Raw genomic sequence first — 21,162 nt, forward strand, 5'->3', positions numbered from 1 at the left:
AAAAATATTATTGGCAGTAAAACCTCTGACCAGAAAATGAGAACCTCTTCTGGAGATGCCTACTTTTATCAGGAAGCTTCCAGCTGTCATAATAACCCACTCACTTTGCTGCCTTCATGGATAGGTCCCAATGATCACTGGATGCTATTAGCAGTCAACTAAACCTTTCCAAAACTCAAAGCCTGAATATGAGTTAGCAAATGAGGGATGCTCAGTTTGACTTTTGAGTAGCCTGGAAAATTTCAATTCACCAAGCATAATTTCGCCTACTATCTAGAAGGCACTATGCTTGCTAGACACTGGGGTTGCAAAGCAAAAATTAAAATCAGTACCTTGATCTCAAGAAGGTTTCATTATACTGATTGAGGAGGGAAGGAAATACCTCTTAGAAAAATAAGTATAATATATTAAAGAAAGGAAGCATTCCACACAGTTATGGGGAATCAGGAAAGGCTTCCTGTAGGAAATGGTCCCTATAACAGAGCCTCAAAGGAAACTAGAGATATTAAAGAAAGGAAGCATTCCACATAGTTATGGGGAATCAGGAAAGGCTTCCTGTAGGAAATGGCCCCTATAACAGAGCCTCAAAGGAAACTAGAAATTCTAAGAGATAGAAACATAAATAGGGACACACATACATACAATGTATATAATATTTATCATACATAAACATATATATGTATACCTCTCATATTCAAAGGTTCATTCCAGGCATAGAAAAAAACTCTCTGTTAAGATTCTGAAGTGGGAGATGGAATGACAAGTCCAGATAACATCAAATGGGTTATTTGGCCTGAATGGAAGGTAATATTTCAGAAATGCAGAAGGGAATAATTGAAATGAATTTGGAGAGTCAGGCAGAACCCAACTGTGAAAGGGTTTAAATGCTAAGCTCAAAACTTTGTATTTCATCTCAGGGGCAATGGGGAAATTATTAAAAGTTTATGAGCTGAGGACTAACGTGATTTTCATCTGATCTTTATGAAGATTATTTTGTTAATTGTGTTGAAAGTGGCAAGAGAAAAGAGATTGCCAATAAGGGAACCCAATTAGAGGACACTTGCAATAGTTCAGGGGAGAGGTGGCTGTGTTTTTCAGTTGTTTTCAGTTATATTTGATTCTTTATGACCCCAACTGGGGTTTTCTTGGCAGATATTGGAGTCTCTTGCCGTTTCCTCTTCCGCCTTGTTTTACTGTTGAAGAAACTGAGGCAAACAGGTTGTGAATTTCCCAGGCTCACACAGCTAGTAAGGCCAGATTTGAACTCAAGGAGATGAATCTTCCTGACTTGAGTCCTGGCCCTTTGGGCACTATCTAGATGCCCAGAATAAGAGATATGGGCCTGGATGCAAGTGTTTGCCATGTGAATAAAGAAAGGGATGGATAAAAGACACATGAGTGTTTAGCAAAAGAGGTGGATTGATTATATAACAAGAATGAGGGACCACAGATAAGACAGTGCAAATGGTATCCTGGTACAACCTAGAGAAAGCTGACCTTAAGAGGGCAGGAAATCTAGATCTAAACTGTGATCCTTATAGTTACTAGTTATGCCACTGAGCAAGTCTTTTAACCTCTCTAAACCTCAGGTTCCTCATCTTTTAAGGAGAACAGGAAACATGACCTATTTCATGTAATTGTTATGAGGAGTATTTTGAAAACCTTCAAGTAGTATGATGAAGATGATGGTGGATATTATATAGACTTGTCAAGTACTTTGTAGACATTTTAACCTCACACCTAATAATAATGATCTTCAAGATAGTAATAAAATCCTCTCTTGAGGATTTATGAGGAAAGTGGATAAGAAACAAGGCTAAGAGGGTGAAGATGAATTCAATTTACTTCAGGGCAACAATGATTTATCAAATTCAAGTTGTAAGCAAAAAAGTCTGGGAGAAATACAAAGCCTGGATTGCATACTATTTAATTCATGGAGTTTATAATCTAGAAGTTAGCTAAAGTACAGAGATAATTTTAATATATAGTACTAGATAAATGTATCTGAACAGGGTAAAATAAAAGTGCTACAATATGACTGGCAAGAATGGCTCACCATTAAGGAAATCATAGATCTTTTAAATATTCATGGAATATGAAATTTCCCTCTTCTAATTTTTCCTGTCACTTTTTCCTTGGTCTCTTCTGTGTATTCCTCACTTTTCCTAGTGTCAGTGATTTGTTTATTTATTTCCCACCCACTATCCTCCATTAGATTGTAAACTCCTGGAGAGTAAAGACTAAGTACTTTATTATCAATCTAGCAGAGAAACTTCCATATGACATGTAATATTTATTGGAGTGAACTATTGAATTGAAGGGACCACTAACCTGAACAGGGATACACTTTACAACAATGACTATACCTACTTAGCTTCTGAAAGATCTATAGGGATAGATATAAGCAAATTTGGGGCATGGAAAAAAATTACCTGCCAGATCCAAGGATAGGAAAATAATTCATGACCAAACAAGAGATAGAGAGGTTTGTGGGAGGTAAAATAGATAATTTTGATTACACAAAATTAAAAAAATTGCATAAATAAAAACAATATAGCTAAAATTAGAAGAAAAGCAGAAAATGGGGTCAAAATCATTACAACAAGTTCATCTTATTAAGTTTTCACTGAGTCAGATTTACAAGAACAAGAGTCATTTCCCAATTGACAAATGGTCAATGGATACAATCAGGCAAATTTTAAGGGAAGAAATACAAGGTATTAATAGCCAAAATGAAAATGTTCTTAATCACTAATAATAAAAGAAATGAAAATAAAAACTCTTAGATAGCATCTCACAACCATAAGATTGGTTAAGATTACAAAAAGGAAAATAATGAATTTTGGAGGGATGCAGGAAAACAGGTATACCAATCCACTATGGATGTAGTTGCAAACTACTTCAACTTTTCTGGAAAACAGTTGGGAACTGTGCCCCTAATGCTATTACACTGTGCATACTTTTTAATCTACTAATACTACTATTAAATTTAAACCTTAAACAAAATAATGGAGACATAACTATACTGGGTGTCTTCCTTAGAATGAAGGATCTAGAAAGAACTAGTCAATCAGAGGAAGAGGACTCTGGGTGGAGAAAGACTCCTATGTAAAATTTTAAAAATGGCATTTTTTTTTGTGGTGGCAAAGAATTAAAAACTGAGGGGGTTACTCATCAGTTAAAGAATGACTAAACAAGTTTTAGTATATGTATGAGATGGAATATAGTTGTACTATAAGAAAAAGTGAATGGGATAGTTTCAAAAAAACTGGGAAGAATTATATGAACTGATTCAAAAGTTAAATGAGCAGTAGAACTAGTAGAACAATTTATACATTGATAACAATATAACAAGCAAAATTATAGAGATGATGAACTATGGAAGACTCTTAATTTGATTTATTTTGGTTAACAAAATGACCAAACTCAAGTTCAAAAACCTCACAATGTAATATGCTATCCATCTTTAGAAAGAGAATTAAACTATTTAATGCAAATTGAAACATTTTCTTTTTTTTTTCTTGACTACAGCTAATGGAAGAATTTGTTTTGCATTGATGGACATGTTTGTAATGGATTTTGTTTTTCTTGCCTTCTCAATAGATAGGAGCAGGGGAGAAGAGGAAGAGAGAGAATTTGGAACTGAAAACAAAATTTAAATTTTAAAAAATCTATAAGAATGAAGAACTGATTACTACCCCCAAGTCAACCCAATTCATTTATAGGATCATAGGATTTAGTGTTGAAAAATACCTTAGAGATTATGTATTCTGGAGACTATCTTAGGTAGATAAAAGGGATTGATGTTCTTGATTCTTTAAAAAAATATTTTTAAGATATCTGCATTTCCTTTTTAGTCCTATATATTTCATCAAATGCATTTAAAAACATGGCTCTGAGATTGGATCCATTGACATATGGAATTCATGATACAAAAAAATTAAGAACTCCATATCCAACTTTCTCTTTTTGGGAAGATTGATGGAAAAACTGAGGTTTAGAGAATTAAATTACATAGGTAGTAGTAGAGTAGGGATTCACTCTATGCTAAGAATCCCTTCTCTCCATTTCCACCTATTGAATATCCTTTCCGAAATATCACCCTTTCAGCAAAGCCTTCTCCTTTGATTTTGAATGAGATTATACTACTCTCAGATAATTATATCACAATTTGCACTATATCTATCTGTGTACATATTGTGTTTTGTTTTTAATGTATTCTCAGTAGATTGTAACCTCCCCGAGGTAAGAGAGCTGTTTATTTATTCTTGTGTCTCTTCAAGGCTGTATTTTTGAGGTTCAACTCTTTTGCAAGTTTATTAGTACAATGGTGTAAGACTGGATGATCTTAAACAGGGTCAATTTGCCAGGTTGTAGAATTCTAGTAGGGAGTGTTCTAAACCTCTTTTCTGCTGGTTCTAGCAGAAAAATGATCTAATAAAACCCACTCTTTTTTTTTTCAAATAGGAACCTGAGATCCAGAAAAGGGGATTGAAACTAGATGTCTAAATATCTTGAGTCTTTCCAGAAATGGGGCAACAGGATGGTAGGAAGACTAAAGACCATATTATAAAGTAATTGATAAAACAGTAACAACTCATCTAATTTAGTCTAAAAAAGAAAAGACTCAGAGAGAAGTGAAGGTCAATAGTGGAAGGATAAGATTTTAGTTTGGTTGGGAAACAATCTTTACAACTAGGAGTTCTGATAAAGGTCTTATTTCTAAAATATATAGAGAACTGCATCAAATTTATAAGGTTACAGGTCATTCCCAAATTGATAAATGGTCAAAGAATATGAATAGACAGTTTTCAAATGAAGAAATTAAAGCTATAGATAAGCATATGGAAAATGCTCTGAATCATTATTGATTAGAGAAATGTAAATTAAAACAACTATGAGGTATCACCTCACACCTATCAGATTAGCAAGATGACAAAAAATGGAAAATGATCAATATTGGAGAGGCTGTGGGAGGACTGGGACATTCATTCATGCATTGCTGGTGGAATTGTGAATGGAGTCAACCATTCTGGAGAGCAATATGGAACTATGCCAAAAGAGCAATAATATTGTTCATACCCTTTGACCCAGCAATTTCAATTCTAGGAATATTCCAAGAATAAATCATAAAAAACCAGGAAAAGTCCTACATATTCCAAAATATTCATAGCAGCTTTTTTTTGTAATGGCAAAGAATTGGAAATTGAAGGGATGTCCATCAATTGGGGAATGGCTAAACATGTTATAGTACATTATTGTTCTATAAGAAACCCTAAATCTTTGGACCCCAGAGAAGCATGGAATGACTTATAGGATCTCAAGGTAAGCAAAGGGAGCAGAACCAAGAGAACATTCTACACATTAGCAACAACATTGTGAGATGGTCAGTCTTGATGGATGAAGCTCTTAGCAGTTCAGAGAGCTAGGACAACTTTATTAGACCAGTTATGGAAATGTTATCCCCATCCAGAGGAATAAAAACAAAATGAACCCCACACAACCATTTCAGAATCTGATCAACACTACGGTCACTTTTTTTTAGGATTTTGCAAGGCAAATGGGGTCAAGTGGCTTGCCCAAGGCCATACAGCTAGGTAGTTATTAAGCTTCTGAGGCTGGATTTGAACTCAGGTACTCCTGACTCCAGGGCCAGTGTTCTATCCACTGTGCCACCTAGCTGCCCCAACATTCACTTTTTAAAAAATATCCCTTATGCATTTCTTTCCTTTAATTCTAATTCTTCATATCAAAAATGATTAATCTGTAAACATATTTAACACAAATGTGTATGTACAATATTAACCTGACTGTTCACCACTGAGGGGGTAGGAAGGAAATTCTGTAACTTAAAAATATACACATGCAAATGGATGAACATTGAAAAACTTTTATAACATTTTAACATATGACATAATATAACATAACAATTAAAAAATTAAATACTTTAGTGAGTTTCTTGAAAGCATACCATGCGGCATGGTAGTTCATAATAGATTTTTATAGTCCTTGAATTTATTTTTTTATTCTGAAAACTATTTCAACATAACTTATTTCCTTTATATCTCATGTGTTTGGCTTTGTGTATTTCATAACATTATCCTGAGGTGTCCATAGATCTAACAGAATTGCTAAAGATAACACAAAATTTTGAGAGTCATTGATTTAAAGTCATCAGCTTTGCTGCTGCACCCAAAGGACCACAGGGCCTTTCCATCTGATTTGCAACGGAACTTTTCAATAAATGTTGTTTGGTCTATTAGAATATGAACTTCTTTCAAGGAAGAGCTGTCATATTTTCTATTTGTATTTCCAGGTCTTAGTACAGTGCTATGTAAATAGCAAGCACTTAATACATTATTTATCCTTCCATTCATTATTCCAAAATTTTATCTTTTCTAAAACCTAATAAAATCATCTATTTTCAGAAAAGGGAAAAAGATTTTAGTTTGGTCTCAAAGGACAAAACTAGAACTGACTCTGGATAGAGATAGATTTCAGTTCCAAGTAAAAAAAATGCAAAAATTAGAAGTATTCAAAGGTGACATGGGTTATGTGGTCATGAGTTCCCCCATCACTAAAGGTTATTAAGCAAGTAACAAGATGATCCCTTGTTGGGAATTACTTTTCAATAATGAGTAGGGTTAAATGGCTTCTGAGATCTTTTCCTACTCTCAGATTCTGTGACTTGCCCAAGGCCAAAAACCAAAGCCTATTCATCTTTTAAGACCTGAAATATGCTCCTTCTCTACTATCCCAATCCACACTGTCCTTCTTCTCTGTCCTTCTACAGGACTTATGGTCTGTATACCAGTTAATCACCATCATAATTATCTAATTTGTGTGTCATTTCCTTGTTCACTCCCTAGGCTCTTGCAGGAGTTATAAGACTCTCTCCCAGAGAGCCATTGCAGCCAGCATAGGATTGGCCTCCAGGACAAATGTCCTAATTGGTTGCTTTTTCCTGACAGAATATTGTTAATACCAAGTGTAATGTTACTTTTCATTCCCTTAAATGATATTTAGCAATGTCAGTATTTCAGTAATGTCCTTACATTCCTACTCTTGAGATATTTATTCTCAGTTAAGGTGAACCTCACCCTAAGTCCTCCCACCTTGGTATTTTACCTTGTAGAAGACAACTGAGTTGGATCTCAGTGTCCACTGTCCTTGGCCTTTTTTTCTTAGGGGTGCATGGCTTGAAGGGCAAAGCAGCCAGAATGAAATGGTTTCCCTTGCTTGGAATGCCAAAGATGGCTGTCATCTCAAGACAGGACATTACTACCTCATACTACACCTCCTCTACCTTGTTTTCCTGAGAATATAAACACCTTTTTCATGGGTCTCCAGGTTGGAAAATCCATTGTGCTCTGGACTCATGGGACATCCCCCCAGGGTGGCAGGTTGGCTACCCCGTTATCTCAGTTAAAGACATTATTCCTTAATTGATAACTGATTAAATTCAGGACTTGATGGTTTTATGTTTCCTTTCCTGCTTACCACCACCCTGACTTCAGCCAACATTTGAGCTGAAGGTGCTTTCCCTTAGGGAAAGATTATTTTTATAAAGAAGGGTCCAGGTCATTCCAATCTTAGTCACTCCCTTGCAGGAAAAAGCTTTGCTTAAAAAAAATAAAGACAGTAAACATTAGTAAACATTTACAAAACCAATCAAATACACACATAAAAACAAAGGGGCAAAATATTTTCCAGTGCTTTTAATTTTTGGAAGGCAGGGAGCCTGTTGTGACAAACTTATGATTTTATTCAACTCCTGGTGTGAAAACTGCCTCCATTCATACCAACTGACAAAATCAGTAAGTGTCAGAAACAGGATTTGAAAACAGATCATCCTGACTTTGAGGTCATCCTTCTATCTATTATACTACAATGCTTTTAAAACTCTTAGATTTTGTTTTTTTTGTTTTTTGTTTTTTGGCAAGGCAATGGGGTTATATGACTTGTCCAAGATCACACTGCTAAGTAATTATTAAGTTTCTGAGGTCATATTTGAACTCAGGTTCTCCTGACTCCAAGGCTGATGCTCTCTCCATCCACTGTACCATTTAGCTGCCCCTAGGTTCTGGTTTTACAAATGCAGCATACTTCAAAGAGAAATATTTATTTTGGTATCTTATAGCTGATTATTAGATAAGGCGGTTTCTTTCTCCTCAGACTGTAAATGTTTTTAATTAAATTTTGTTGTATGCTTATTTAATCAGAAAGCACTACCTTCTATGGCAAATAACCCATCCCAATACTCCACAGTTTCTAGATGGGCTGATTCCAATCCGAAGTCAGTAGAGAGAGAGAGAGAGAACTGTCTTCCAGGACGGTTGTCCCTTGGTCTTGGGGAGGCCCTATTTGGGCCCCACATCTTGAAACAGACAAGGAACCCTACAGAACTGGAAATAGGAAGAGGAACTGGAAAAACCAAGGCAGGTTTATCCCATTTATTACCTCTAAAAAAGTTAAAGATTTGATAGTCCTTTCAGGTCCCTGCTTCCTTATACAGTGTCACTAATTTCTTAGGCCTAATAATTATAAAATAATTATGTAATAATTATTTTATTATTAATTTATTAGTAACAACAACAATTATTAATAACATCAAATTCATATTTATAAGACTAACTATGTCTTGCTCTTTGCAAGCTAGGTAGTGCAAGAATCATTCCTTCAATTTTATAGATGAGAAAACTGAGACATGGACAAGAGAAGTGACATTCACAGTAAATGGTAGTCAGGAATCAACCTAGATGGTCTGATTCTTCGATCAATATTCTTTCTACTACTCCATGATTATACATGATAATACCACCCAACTATTTTGTAAGACATAGCAGTGGTTCAAATGAAGTGAGAAGAGACATAGTAGACAATCTGGGTGGGAAGAGGTCTTAGAATTATCAAATTTCTGTGTGGGAACTCCATTTTACAGATGACAGAATTGAGGATCAAAGAGGTAAAATACACGGATGAACTCATACAGCTGGTGAATTAATTATATGACTGAGACTAACAATTCATACAAAACAAACAAAACAAAAACACTTTTAAAGTTAAATTTCTAATTTCCTTTCACATATCTAGTCAATTCCGATTCTGCAATTTACTATCAATTTGGCCTTGAGGAAGCTACTTGATTTTTCTAGGCTTCAGCTTTCTGTTCTGTGAAATGAGGGATTGAGCTCAATGGTCTTTCAGATTTTTTTCTAGTTCTAAACTATAACCCTAGTGTAATCCTAATCTAATTCCTCCTTTCAAAGTAAAAACTGAGGCCTAGAAGGATGACTTACCCAAGGTCATACCAAAGGATAAGCTGAATTTTGTAGTATGGCTTCAGTGCTATAGTAGGTAAGAGAGGAAACACAAGAGAGCTCTTTGGCAGGAGAGGCTTTGAGGGAAAAGAGGAATGGAAGTGGGTCACGATGGAAGGAAATAAGCATTAATCATGGACCTATTAATTCATCGACCTATAATATGTGATATTTATATATCATGGCCTATATGCTTTACAAATATTATCTCATTTGATTTTCATAACAATCTTTGGAACTTGGTACTATTATTGTTCCCATTTTACAGTTAGAGAAACTGAAGCCCAAAAAGATTAAGTGACTTGCCAAAGGTCACACAGCCAGGAAATGTTTGAATTCTGTTATTCTGATTTGAGGAACTCTCAATTGATAGGGCACTGGATGTGAGGCTTAGATAATTACGAGCTATATCACCCTGGGCAAGCTACTTACCCTTATGCCTCAGTTTCTTCATCTGTAATAATGTTAGCTAGCATTACATAGTACTTGCTATTTACCAGGCCATGGTACAAGTGTTTTATGATTATTGTCTCATTTGATCCTCATGACAATCTTGTGAGATAGACACAATTATTATCTCAGGCAGATATTAAGTGACTTTCCCAGGTTTGCATAGCTAGAAGCATCTGAGGTTAATTTTGAATTCAAGTCTTCCCAACTGTAGGCTTGGCACTCTATCCACTGTATTACCCTAGTTACCTCTGCAAATGTGCTAAAAGGGGGTAACAACCAAAACCAAATAGTTTAAAAGGACAGAATAAGTAAGATCACAAGGAAACTGGACTGATATTCTAAAAGCAGTATCTATCCCAGTATCTGGTGTTCCTAAGCCTTTCTTCCCTTGTCTTCTCCCTTACCCCTAGGTTAATCTCTTTAAGAGCATTACCTGTCTGTGTCTCTGAGATTTCCTGATTGCCCAGAGCCATCTTCCTTTGGGAAAGCTCCATTTCCTGCTCTATATCTATATCACTCAGTCTCAGAATGTTAGAACTAGAAGAGATTGGAGATTGATCTAATCCAATTATCTTACAGATAAGCAGAAAGGAAGCAGTTTGCCCAAATTCTTACTGTAATTGGCCAAAATGGAGCTCACACCCAGGTCTTTCTATTATAAAACTAGGGTTCTTCCCACTTTAAAACTACTACCCAGAGGGAGAGAGATTTTTGGTTAACAGAATCAATCTTTTTGTTGCAGTGGTTTGGTCATTTTTAGTTGTGTCCAACTCTTTGTGACCCTATTGGATTTTCTTGGCAAAGATGCTAGAATGTAGAATAGCATGCTATTTCCTTCTTCAGTTCATTTTACAGATGAAAAAACTGAGATAAACAAGGTTAGGTGACTTGTTCAGGGTCACATAGCTAATAATGGTATGAGGTGAGATTTGAACTCAGGAAGATGACTTGACTCCATGCCCAGCACTCTATCCACTGTATCACCTGGGGTTCCTCAGATCAGAAGCACAGAAATCATATCTAGAAGAGATCATCTAATTTAATCCTCTAGTTTTCCTAGCCAGGAAAACTGAAGCTCAGAGGGGGAAGTGACCACACCATAAATGACAGAACCTGAATTCAAATTCAAGTCTTCTATACTTTTCTGTACTACCCTGGCAATTTCCAACCATAAAACACCTCAAATTTCTATAAGGCTTTAAAATCTAATAAGAATTCCCCTCATAATTGATGCTAGGTTTGGAATCAGGGAGACTGGAATTCGAATATCTTAGATATCTATTAGTTAGTGAGACCCTAAGCAACTCACTTAATCTTTCTATGCCTCAGTTTTCTCATATGTAAACTGAAGGTGTTTGGACTCCAATGGCATCTAATTAAGAATCCTTTTCAGTTCTAAATTTAGGCTTCTTTGACACATGGGGTAGCTCATATCATTATTCCTATTTTAAAGGTGAGATATTGGCAGAGTCACAGAAGTAACATAAGAGCAAGAATTCAAATTTAAACCTTCAGATACATAAATATTTATATCACACACTATATTATTTCACATGAGACAAGAATTTCCTGGTCTACTTTGAGATTCCAGTAGTCAGTCACTATCCCATTAGAAATTAGAACCCCCTCAGCCAAGACCAAGGCAAATGACTGTAACAGCAAATTATTAGTAGTTCATGTGTATCCCACGCCTGGGCTTTTATGCAGGAATCATCAGTTCCTTCCAAGGAAGGTAACTGCTGATAGAAAAGGGGCTCTGGTGGGTATTGCTTAAGAAATCATTGCCATGCCTCCTGTCTCTCCACCTTTGATAGAGATTGAAAGCTGTCTGTGGTTTGTGTGGGAAGCTTAGTTTTCCCCCAGTACTTGACTAGCCTGGTTTACTTCTCTGGGTTATGAGTTCTCACCCTAGAGAAACCTGCCCTTAAAATCTTCTCAGAAAAATAATAACACAACAATTCCTTACATTTAGAGGGCATTTTAAGCCTGTAAAGTACTTTCCTTGCAACATTTCTGTTTCATAAATTATGCAAGTATCATTACACTTACTTTATAGACAAGAAATGGAGGTTCTGAATAGTATAAGAATCACACTATTTAGTGCAGAAGAGACTTTAGAGATCATCCAGACAAATTTCAGAATTTTAAAAATATGAAAACTAATGCTCAAGACAGCTTGAGAGACCAGCCCAAGATCATACAGGTAATGGGAGGAAGACTTTCTAATTCAAAATTCAGTGTTCTCTCCATTAGCTAATGCCTCTTTTCCAAAAGTGAATGGGTTACCTTAAGAGTTGGCAGGCTCCCTGGATGACCAGTCAGGTATATTATACTGAGGATTTCTTTTATGTGTGGGTTGGATTAAATGACACTGAGAACCCTTCTAACTCTCAAATTTCATGAGAAGATGACCTTCAGTCATAACTGAAAAACCCTATAGACTCCACTGCACATGCAGATAAAAGTGCCACCTGATGCTGAAAGTATATTATTTTGGAAGGGGTGCTAAAATGAGAAAGTAAAAGCAGAAGGAACCAAGAGCATTTCAATAGTTTAGGGGTAAATGATGTTACAAATATTAGATATCATAGCCTGAATCCAGGCCCCCTGGATTTTTCTATCACTGCTATTAAGTGACCCACTCATTTTACTTCCAGGTAAGGGCAGACCTAGCAACAATGAGAGCATGACAGAGACCCTTGGAGAGTTATTCCAACTCTTCCTTTGTCAATGTTGTTCCTAGAAACATGAATCTTCTAGTGGAAAAGAAGCAGCACATACAAGTAGCCACATTTTACACAGCTGGATTTGGGGAAGGATTATAGCTTTAGGACAAAATTGAGGTATTTGAGTACTATGAGGATCCTGGGACATAACTGTAGGCCTGGTTCCAAATCTCTGATCTCCTTTGTTCCATCTCCTGTTCAGTTCCCTCCTCCAGCCCACAGTCATTCCACAGGCAATCCCTTTCAGATGCAGCTATTAATTGGTGCTGTTCTGACATAGGCAGGGAATGAAATGAGATAAGAGGTTACTTCCTAGGGGAAAAATTGCTGTGGTACAGTGGAGAGAATACAATGCTAGGAACTAAGGGATCTGGGTTCTGGTTCTGATTTCGTCACTAATTCCACTAATAGGTTGTCACTGGTGCCACTAATTTACCACTGACTGCAACTTTCTATCCCTGTTTGAAGAACCTATAATTTCAGTCTATCAGATAAAGATAAAATATAAAAAAAATCAAAACCATATAAAGAAGGGGTACAGAAGAGATGATCTCCAAGGACTCTTCTAATAGCTTATTGGTCTGATGATTGCTGTTTTTTATTTATCTATCTCTGTTGTCTATTTAGGAATTTTTTTCCCCGAAGCACTTTTTGGTCTTTGATGGATGGACACAATTATTTATGACACAGGTCCTTCCAGTAGGGTAATGGTTTGAAAGCTAAGGTTGAAAGTAAAAGGTCTGACCTTACACAGGAGTGAGTAAAGTAACCAAGGAGGAAGTAGACTCCAAATCTTTAAGAAACTCTCTTCCTCATAACCCCAAACCTTGATACTGCTTCCTGTTTATTGATACTCCTTTGGGAAGAGACAAAACCTTTTATCCCTCAATTAGAAAGCTGCTCCCAATGCACATTCATTTGGAAAAGGGAAAGAGAACAAAATTCTTTCACACTTTCATGATCATGGAGACAGTGTTGGGTATGGAACTTTATGTTCATCTTGGCAAAGAGGCCCTTCCCCACCTAATACACATCTGGAGGATGTATGTGCTCCTCAGGGACCCACCTTTTACTTCACTAGTTCCAACTGTCTGCACTCTTAGTGGGGGATCCATTAAGGCAAGTGAGGGGATAGTCAAGAGTGGACAAGGGCACCCTCAGATTCACATATAGGACTGTAACCAAAATCCTGAGTCCCTGGAAAAAACAACTCCCTGTTTGCAAGTTAAGCATCTTTAGAAGTTGCACCAGAACTTCTAGGGCATGAGATTTTCTATCTCTGAATCTGGTGTGACTCCTATTATAATTCAATCAGACTGGACAATACAACATTATGAAAACATGAGTAGTACACAGTCCAGTCTCTTCAGCTTTGTTTATGCTGTCACCTCCTCATCAAACATTTCCTTCCTCCATCTCTCTCTCTCTCTCTCTGTTGATACCTAGCCTGTCCTTCAAGACCCATTCAGAAGGAAGCCTTCTTTGATCTATTCAGCTGGAAGTGACCTTTCTGCTCCTTGCCCTTGACAGATCTTTGCTAAAGCTTCTTCTTCTTTGAAAAATCCTCATTCTCTTGAATTATGGTTATTTATTTGGATATTGCAACTAAGTGGATAGAATGCCAAGTCTGGAGTCAGGAAGATTCATCTTCTGAGGCCAAATCTAGTTTCAGATACTTACCAGCTGTGTGATCCTAAGCAAGTCATTTAACCCGGTTTGCCTCAGTTTCTCATCTGTAAAATGAGCTGGGAGAAGAAAATGGCAAACTACTCCAGTATCTTTGCCCAAAACCCCCAAAACAGCTGGAGTCACAAAGAGTTTATCTTACTGAAAAAGACTGAACAATAATCCGAACAGATCATTCTTTCCTAGAGAGTGAAAGTCTTAAGAGTAAGGGGTGGTATTTTATGTCTATACTTGGTCTTAAACATAGCAAATGCTAGAGTATTATTTTTCAAATAAATGAAAATAATAATAAGTGACATGTACACAGCTTGGTACAAAGTTCTTTACATTCAATACCTCTTTCAATTCTCAAAAACACCCTCTCACTTCCCTCCTCTCCCTCAGAAGATTGGTAGTGCAGATACTGTTAGCCCCATTTTACGAAGGAGGAAACTGAAGTTCAAAGATGGGGAATATTTCAAATGATGCATCCAAGATATGACTAGTTTGGGCTTGTCAGAGAATAGACTGGAACCATCTCCATCTCCAAATTCTTTTACTGCTTAGCTGAATAGAGTCATAGCTTCCTTGGGCAAAGAGCCCAGAAGCCCACTCAATATTCTAGGGGTGAACAAGGGTTTTACCAGTGGACTCAATACTCCAAACATTAATCTATAAATAACCACATGAAAATGGATCATGGGGCTTAAGCAATGCTACCTCTCTGTCTCCTCACATAGCCCGCTGTTCAGTCCAAGTTGAGAGGAGCCCATATGTATTGCCTAACAGATTTTTTCCCCCCAGCACAACTTGATTATAGTAATATTCAGGCAAATTGAAGGTTTTAAGACAAAGCAAAGTCCTCCTTTCATCTCCTCTCAAACTAGTTTAAGAGCTAAATACAAAACTAGAGGTGTCTGAAGTGTGTCTCCTTCAGTGGTAATATCACCTCAAAGAAGCCCAGAATCTGCCCATTCATCATTTCCCTCAGGAGGTCCCTAGGAAGGAGGAAGTAGGGGCAGGGATTATTAGCTCCACTTGACTGACAGAGAATTGTCTGCAAGAAGGAATGGACTCTCTCACTATCCAAGGTATCAGAGAGTACAGACAATTGGAACTAGTCAAGTAAAAGGTGGGTCCCTGAGGAGCACATACATCCTCCAGTGAGACATTTCTAAAATTCAGGGTCAATGAGGACTGATATCACTCTTCTCCTGAAGTGAAGTCCAGGGTATTCTCTAATAAGCACTGAATTTGGAATTAGAGGTCATCTAAAGCCTAGCTTTTTTATTTAGCTAAGTGTTACTAAGAAAGTCACTTAACTATAATAGATCTTAGTTTTCTAATCCATTAAAGAAGGGGATTAGACTAGATGATGTCTGAGACCCCTTGTTGCTCTAAATTCTATGCTCTTTTTTAATCTCTGTTGGTTCCTCTGGGCTATTCATCTAAAAGCACCAGTAATTATAACACTATTATTATTAGTGGCTAATCATAGAACTTGTCTTGGTCATCCTTTCCCTTTTATTCTGCCATTCAGAGCCCTCCATAGGGTGCCTCATTCAAACCACGCAATTTCGAAACTGCCTCTGTCCCAGCATGTATTGTTTTTCTCCAACTAGATGCATTTTCTCATCCTCTATTACAAATTTTATCTATCCTTCAAGAGTTTCTCTTTCTTGACACAAATCTCACTCCCTCCAGGAATTCTTCTCTCATAACTCCAGACCTTGATTATTTTCCTTAAAATCTACAGTATTGAGTAGTCCTAGACAAATAAATAGATCACCATAGAACTTTGGAAGCAGAAGGATAATCAGAAGTTATTAGCTCATGATACTGAGTGAAATGATCAGAGTTAGGAAACAATTAAACACAATAACAGTCACATTCTGTGATGATCAATCATGACAGACCTAGCTTTCCTCAGCAATATAACAATCAACGATAATTCTAAAGGACTTGTGCTGGAAAATACCATCCATATCAAGTTTAATTGACTTGTCCAAGGTTGCATAAGCTAGTAAGCATCAATCATCTGAGGTCAGAATTGAAATCAGGTATTCCTGATTCCAGAGCTGGTGTTCTATCCATTGTACCACTAGCTGTGAACCCATCCTAGGGCAATCTAGGCAAAGGGAAGATCACCTTCACTCAGTCCTGTCTGACTGGCACACAATGGGGGAATGCAACTAGACTAGGACTTTGATCAGATATAAGCTTTTCCTGGATTTCTGTCATGTAAATAATTAGTTATTTAATCATCATTTCTCTGACAACTCCTCTTCATACTCATGAAGACTACAATGTCCTACCCTTCCCTTCCAGATTAGTTTCTCTTCCAGTCCTAGTTTCTTCTACCATTCCTTTGCTATTCGGCGTCTTCACTGTTATGAACACTTCTCTAGATGCCCTTCAGTTTGTGGATATATCTTCAAAAATATACTCCCCTCCCTACACCCCACCAGAATGAACATAATAGTCTGACAAAGTAAGATCACTTACTGGAGATATTATGGAGGGCATTTGGATAGGAACTGGACTAAGCAGCCCTTTTGGAGTCTTTTCCTGCTCTGAGTCTTAGTCCAACAATAAGGTATTTAATGCCTTCTTAAGCAGTGCTAAGGAAAAGGAAGAAGAGAGAGATGTGTACTTTATCTCTGGATTCTTAGCCAGCATGTTACTCTAGAATGAGCCCTGGATTTTGAGCCAGATGATCTGGGTGGAATCCTGACTTTGCTCCATCATATATAGAGCTTTGAGCAAGTCATTCATCTTTGGACCTCAGTTTCTTCTTTATAAAAGTGAGGCATTTCTGGAATCACACACAGATAGTGAGGAAAGCACAAAACATTAAGAGAAATGAGAGCAGCTACTCTGAGTTACCTTGGGCTTCAGCCCCAGGGTTCTCCTTTCCTCCTGTGCTGAAAAACCATCAGTTCCCCAGAGGACCTATCAGCAAGGGGGTGGGGGTGGGTGTCACATGGTGCAGTAACTGAATTGGAGCCGCCAGCAGGGGCATAGAATGGGGAAGCACAGGTTTTACTAAACAGGCTTCACTGTGACCTGGCTTAGATGCTCTAGCTCTAGGGACTCCCACCCTCTCTCCCTCCTTCTCTCTGGACCTTACTTAAGGCAGCATCTGCCTGCCTGCAACAATGACCCTCTGCATCTTTCTACACCCCAGTGAAGTAGGAAGGGAGTTGTGAGCTGAAGTGGAAAGAACACTGAGGGGACTTGGGAGACAGGGGTCCCCAGTGTTGATATTGCCATGAGTACCACGGCTGTGTGACCTTAGGCAAATCCCTTTCTCTTTCTGGCCTCAGTTTCCTTCTCTGTAAAATGATGGATGAAGTTGGAGGGGATGGTCAATAAGGTTCCTCCAAGTTCTGACAGTCTATGCTTGAAACCTGGGGGCAGGAGAGGAAGGTGGCAACTCTCGGGCCAAGGAAGGGAGTTGTTATTGCTCTTGATTAAGGGAGTCAGCCCCTAAGCATATATAGGGAAATCCCGAAAGCATGCATGCTCTCCAGACCGAAAGCAATAGGGGAGGGAAAATCTGTACATTCCTTCCCTCCCGCTGCAAAAGCCCAACTGCAGTTATCTTCCCAGGGCTTTTCACGCACGCAGTGACCAGGGAAGACCCGGGGCGCCACTCCGGGACCAGCCAGGGAGCCAAGAAAGAAATAAGGCGGAGGCGTTATTCGGCTAATGCGTCCATGTAGCCCAGCTTTGGAAATCGCTCCCGAATCTCCTCTGCCCCGAGCCCAAGCACTCCTGTCAGGCTACCCCAAAGGGGGCTTTTCACAAGGGAGATTCTCTGGGCTGGAGCTGGTGGCGGTGCGAACCGAGGGCGGCGTCCCGAGGGGAAGCCCTGCAGTCGCCGGGCGCTGGACAGCTCCCGTGGCGGGTTCCCTCTACCTCCCTCCGCAGTCCCCCAAGACCACTGCGGGCGCACAGCAGAAGCTGGGGTGGGGGGGAGCCGAAGGGAGGCAAGGGGGTGAAGTAGGGGAAGGAGAAAGAGGAGGGAGGGGAAGAAGGGGGAGGGGAGAAGCGAGGGAGGGAAGAATGGCTGGAAGGCAGGGGAGAGGGGGAGGGAGAAAAGGGAGGGGGTGACGGGGAGCGGGAGGGGAGAGGAGGGGATGAGGAGGTACTCACGGCGCGGGGGAGCCGGCCGGCCCTTCGCCTGCTGCCGCCGCTGCTCCACATGGTGACCCGCGGGGACGAGGCGCGGGAGCTGGGGCGGCTCCGCTCCGGCGCGGGGCCAGGCAGCCAGGCAGGCGCGGACGGGGCTGGCGCCGCGGCCCCGGCTCGGCCAGGCTGGGAGGCGCCCGCGCGGACTCTTCATGACGGAACAGGCGAGAGGCTGGACCACCACCCCACCCCCACCCCACCCCGACTTCCTTTACACACCCGCCCCCCGCTCTGGTGCCGGACCCCAGGGGTGCAGCACAGAGGAGGCCGGTAGGCGGAGAGACAACCAGGAGGAAACGCCGAGGCAGGGGTTCGAGTCACAACCTTGACCCAACTGCCTCTGTGACTTCCCTCAACGAGCCTCAGTTTCCCCATTTGTAAATGACCCGGTGGGGCTAAAAGGGTCTCTAAGATCCCTTCCAGTCTCACATTCTGTGGAATCCACTCCTTCACCTCCACCGCACAGTCCTTAGATTTCCCTCCTTTCCAGGCCCCCCTTCAAGCCTTCTTCTACTGGAGGCCTTTCCCGATCCCCATACTGTGAGTGTTCATCCTGCATTTAGACTTCTCTGTGTACTCAATATTTTCTTCTAATAGAAAACAAACTCTTTGTCTAAACAAACTTTTGTCTTTTCTGTTCCCTTTGCCTGGCTCATTTTTCTTACCAAGGTTTGTGAATTTATTGGTATATTGAAACGTCTGGTGAGCAAATTCCTTCTGCCAAAGCATATCTGCAATTTAAACAAAACATAAATATGGTCTTAGGGAGCTGCCTAGGTCAAGGCGAGATTACAAGACTTGCCAGCTTTAAGTCTTTTAAGTTTTTCCTGATTCCAGAGTCCATTCTATGTATTAAATGTTGCCCTGCACAAATGAGATGCCCAATAAATGCATGTGGAGGGAAATGTAAAAATTATCTTTCTAAGGGGTCAGTTTGATTTTTAGCTAAGTAGTGTTTGGGAACTTGTGATTAGAGTAAGTATAATCAAACCTAAGTGGAATTTTTTTGTGGGGGGAGGGAGAAAAATCCTAAATACGTAAACCCAGTGCTAAGGGAAGGAGTCAGCTGGAATCTCCTATTTCTATTGGGCCACCCAATATTATGATTCAGTTTTTCTATAACATTTTACAATTTAAAGTCCACTTTATTTGCAAAGGAGGTAGTTCAATGAGGAAACTGAACCTTAGACTTGAAATGACTAGGTTAAGGTCACACAAATAAATGCTAGAGCTAAACCAGAAACTAGTCCAGTGACCTTTCTTTCACTATGCCATGCAAAGAACCAGGGTTCAAATTATAGGCTCTACTACTGAGTGCTTTCATCCATTCTAATTTGATCTATAAATAAGCCTGGAAGGTAATTAGTGTTAGTTTTTATCAATATCTAACAGATGAGAAAACTAAAAAACAAAAGAAAAATTAAAGGTTTGTTCAAGGTCACCCCACCATCCAGTGGCAAAGGACTTGTATTCAGATTTCCTTTATCCCTCCAGAACTCTTAAGCTACTTTGCCTCCCAGCATGAGGCCAGAAAGCAATTTCTGTAAGTCTATTGTACAATAGAAGCCAGTGGTCTTTGTTGACTTGTATATTTCCCATGTACGTGCTATAATGGAAAGAGCTCTGAATTTGACATTAGAAAACCTGACTTCAAGTTCTAGTCCTGCTAAATACTATCTATATGACCCATGAACCCCTTCCCTTCTCTGGACCTTAATTTCATTAGCTGTATTGCTCATATAAATACTGGGGTTCCTTATCCAACTCCCACTTGACATGGGAAATGTTAGGTCCCTAAATAGATGCTGTATTTCCCCCTCAAAGATATAGGAGGAAAGCTAAAGGGTTGAAGTATCTCAACCCCTCATAGCAGTGCATTCTCACCTCCCCTAATATCACCTGTGATTATCACTACAATATCAGTTATCCAATCACTTAATCAGTGAACGTCTTTTAGTTTTGTTTTTTTTGCAAGGCAATTGCAAGGCAATGGGGTTAAGTGACTTGTCCAAAGTCAAACAGCCAGGTAATTAGTAAGTGTCTAGAATGAAGTTGAACTCAGATCCTCCTGACTCCAGGGCTGGTGCTCTATCCATTGTGCCACCTAGCTGCCCCCATCTTTTACAAAGAGATATTTACTAAAAAATTATATATATGTATTTATTTACTTATGTATGTATGTATGTATTTATCTATCTATAATACACTTCTGAACCTAGGACTACCCTTTCCTTTCCTAAACACCCCTGCATCCCTGGGGATAGTAGGCTCAAACTAATGGTCAATGATAAAACATTCCTATACTAAATTAATTTCTAAGTGGGCCATCACCAAGGCACAAATCTGTCCCTTACTTACAAGTATACAACTTTTCTATTGCCTGGTTGATCCACTAGTAGATTGATTAAAACAGGTCATTATTCAGTGTTGATTCCTTCTTGTTCTCAGCTGCTGAAACTCTGGTGATGCTTCCCACCTTTCAAAACTAAAAAGGTCAAAGCTTTATCACTTCTGTAGTCAATATTCATATACTTAAGAACATGAAAGAAGCACAAAAAAACAGAGGCACCACATGTTCCCTGATGGGGAGAATGCTGCTGAAATTACCTCTGTTACCCACTAGAAAGCTTACAGAAGTTCTTGCCTTGCTTGCTATCAGGGAAGAGAGTTTCTTCATTGGAACTTTTCATATGCAATACTCATATCTAGTACAACAGTCATTTAAAAAAAAGTGGACAGGAAAACTTCCATAATAAGTGCAGAGTCCTTCCATTATAAGTTTTCAGACTCTTCTATTGGTAAAG

The 21,162-nt window shown here is 39.0% G+C and overlaps 1 protein-coding gene across 2 annotated transcripts in view; it reads right to left on the reverse strand.

The window, feature by feature from the left end:
• The window catches only part of BEGAIN (brain enriched guanylate kinase associated), a 250,111-nt gene extending 231,626 nt beyond the window's left edge, over positions 1 to 18,485 (reverse strand). Inside the window, exons 1-2 of one of the 2 annotated variants that reach the window (XR_012477254.1) lie at positions 18,323 to 18,485; positions 16,670 to 16,785 (exon numbers count right to left, since the gene is read on the reverse strand). Coding sequence is in view for 1 of the 2 variants with exons in the window: in XM_074230925.1 (XP_074087026.1) it covers positions 18,323 to 18,373 (51 nt within the window). In the remaining variant the exon portion in view is untranslated. The remainder of the gene's footprint in view (positions 1 to 16,669; positions 16,786 to 18,322) is intronic. The other variant, XM_074230925.1, reaches the window with a different exon arrangement.
• Between the last annotated feature and the right edge of the window lie 2,677 nt (positions 18,486 to 21,162).

This window comes from Macrotis lagotis, chromosome 1 (genome assembly GCF_037893015.1).
Source record: "Macrotis lagotis isolate mMagLag1 chromosome 1, bilby.v1.9.chrom.fasta, whole genome shotgun sequence".
NCBI lineage: Eukaryota > Metazoa > Chordata > Mammalia > Peramelemorphia > Peramelidae > Macrotis > Macrotis lagotis.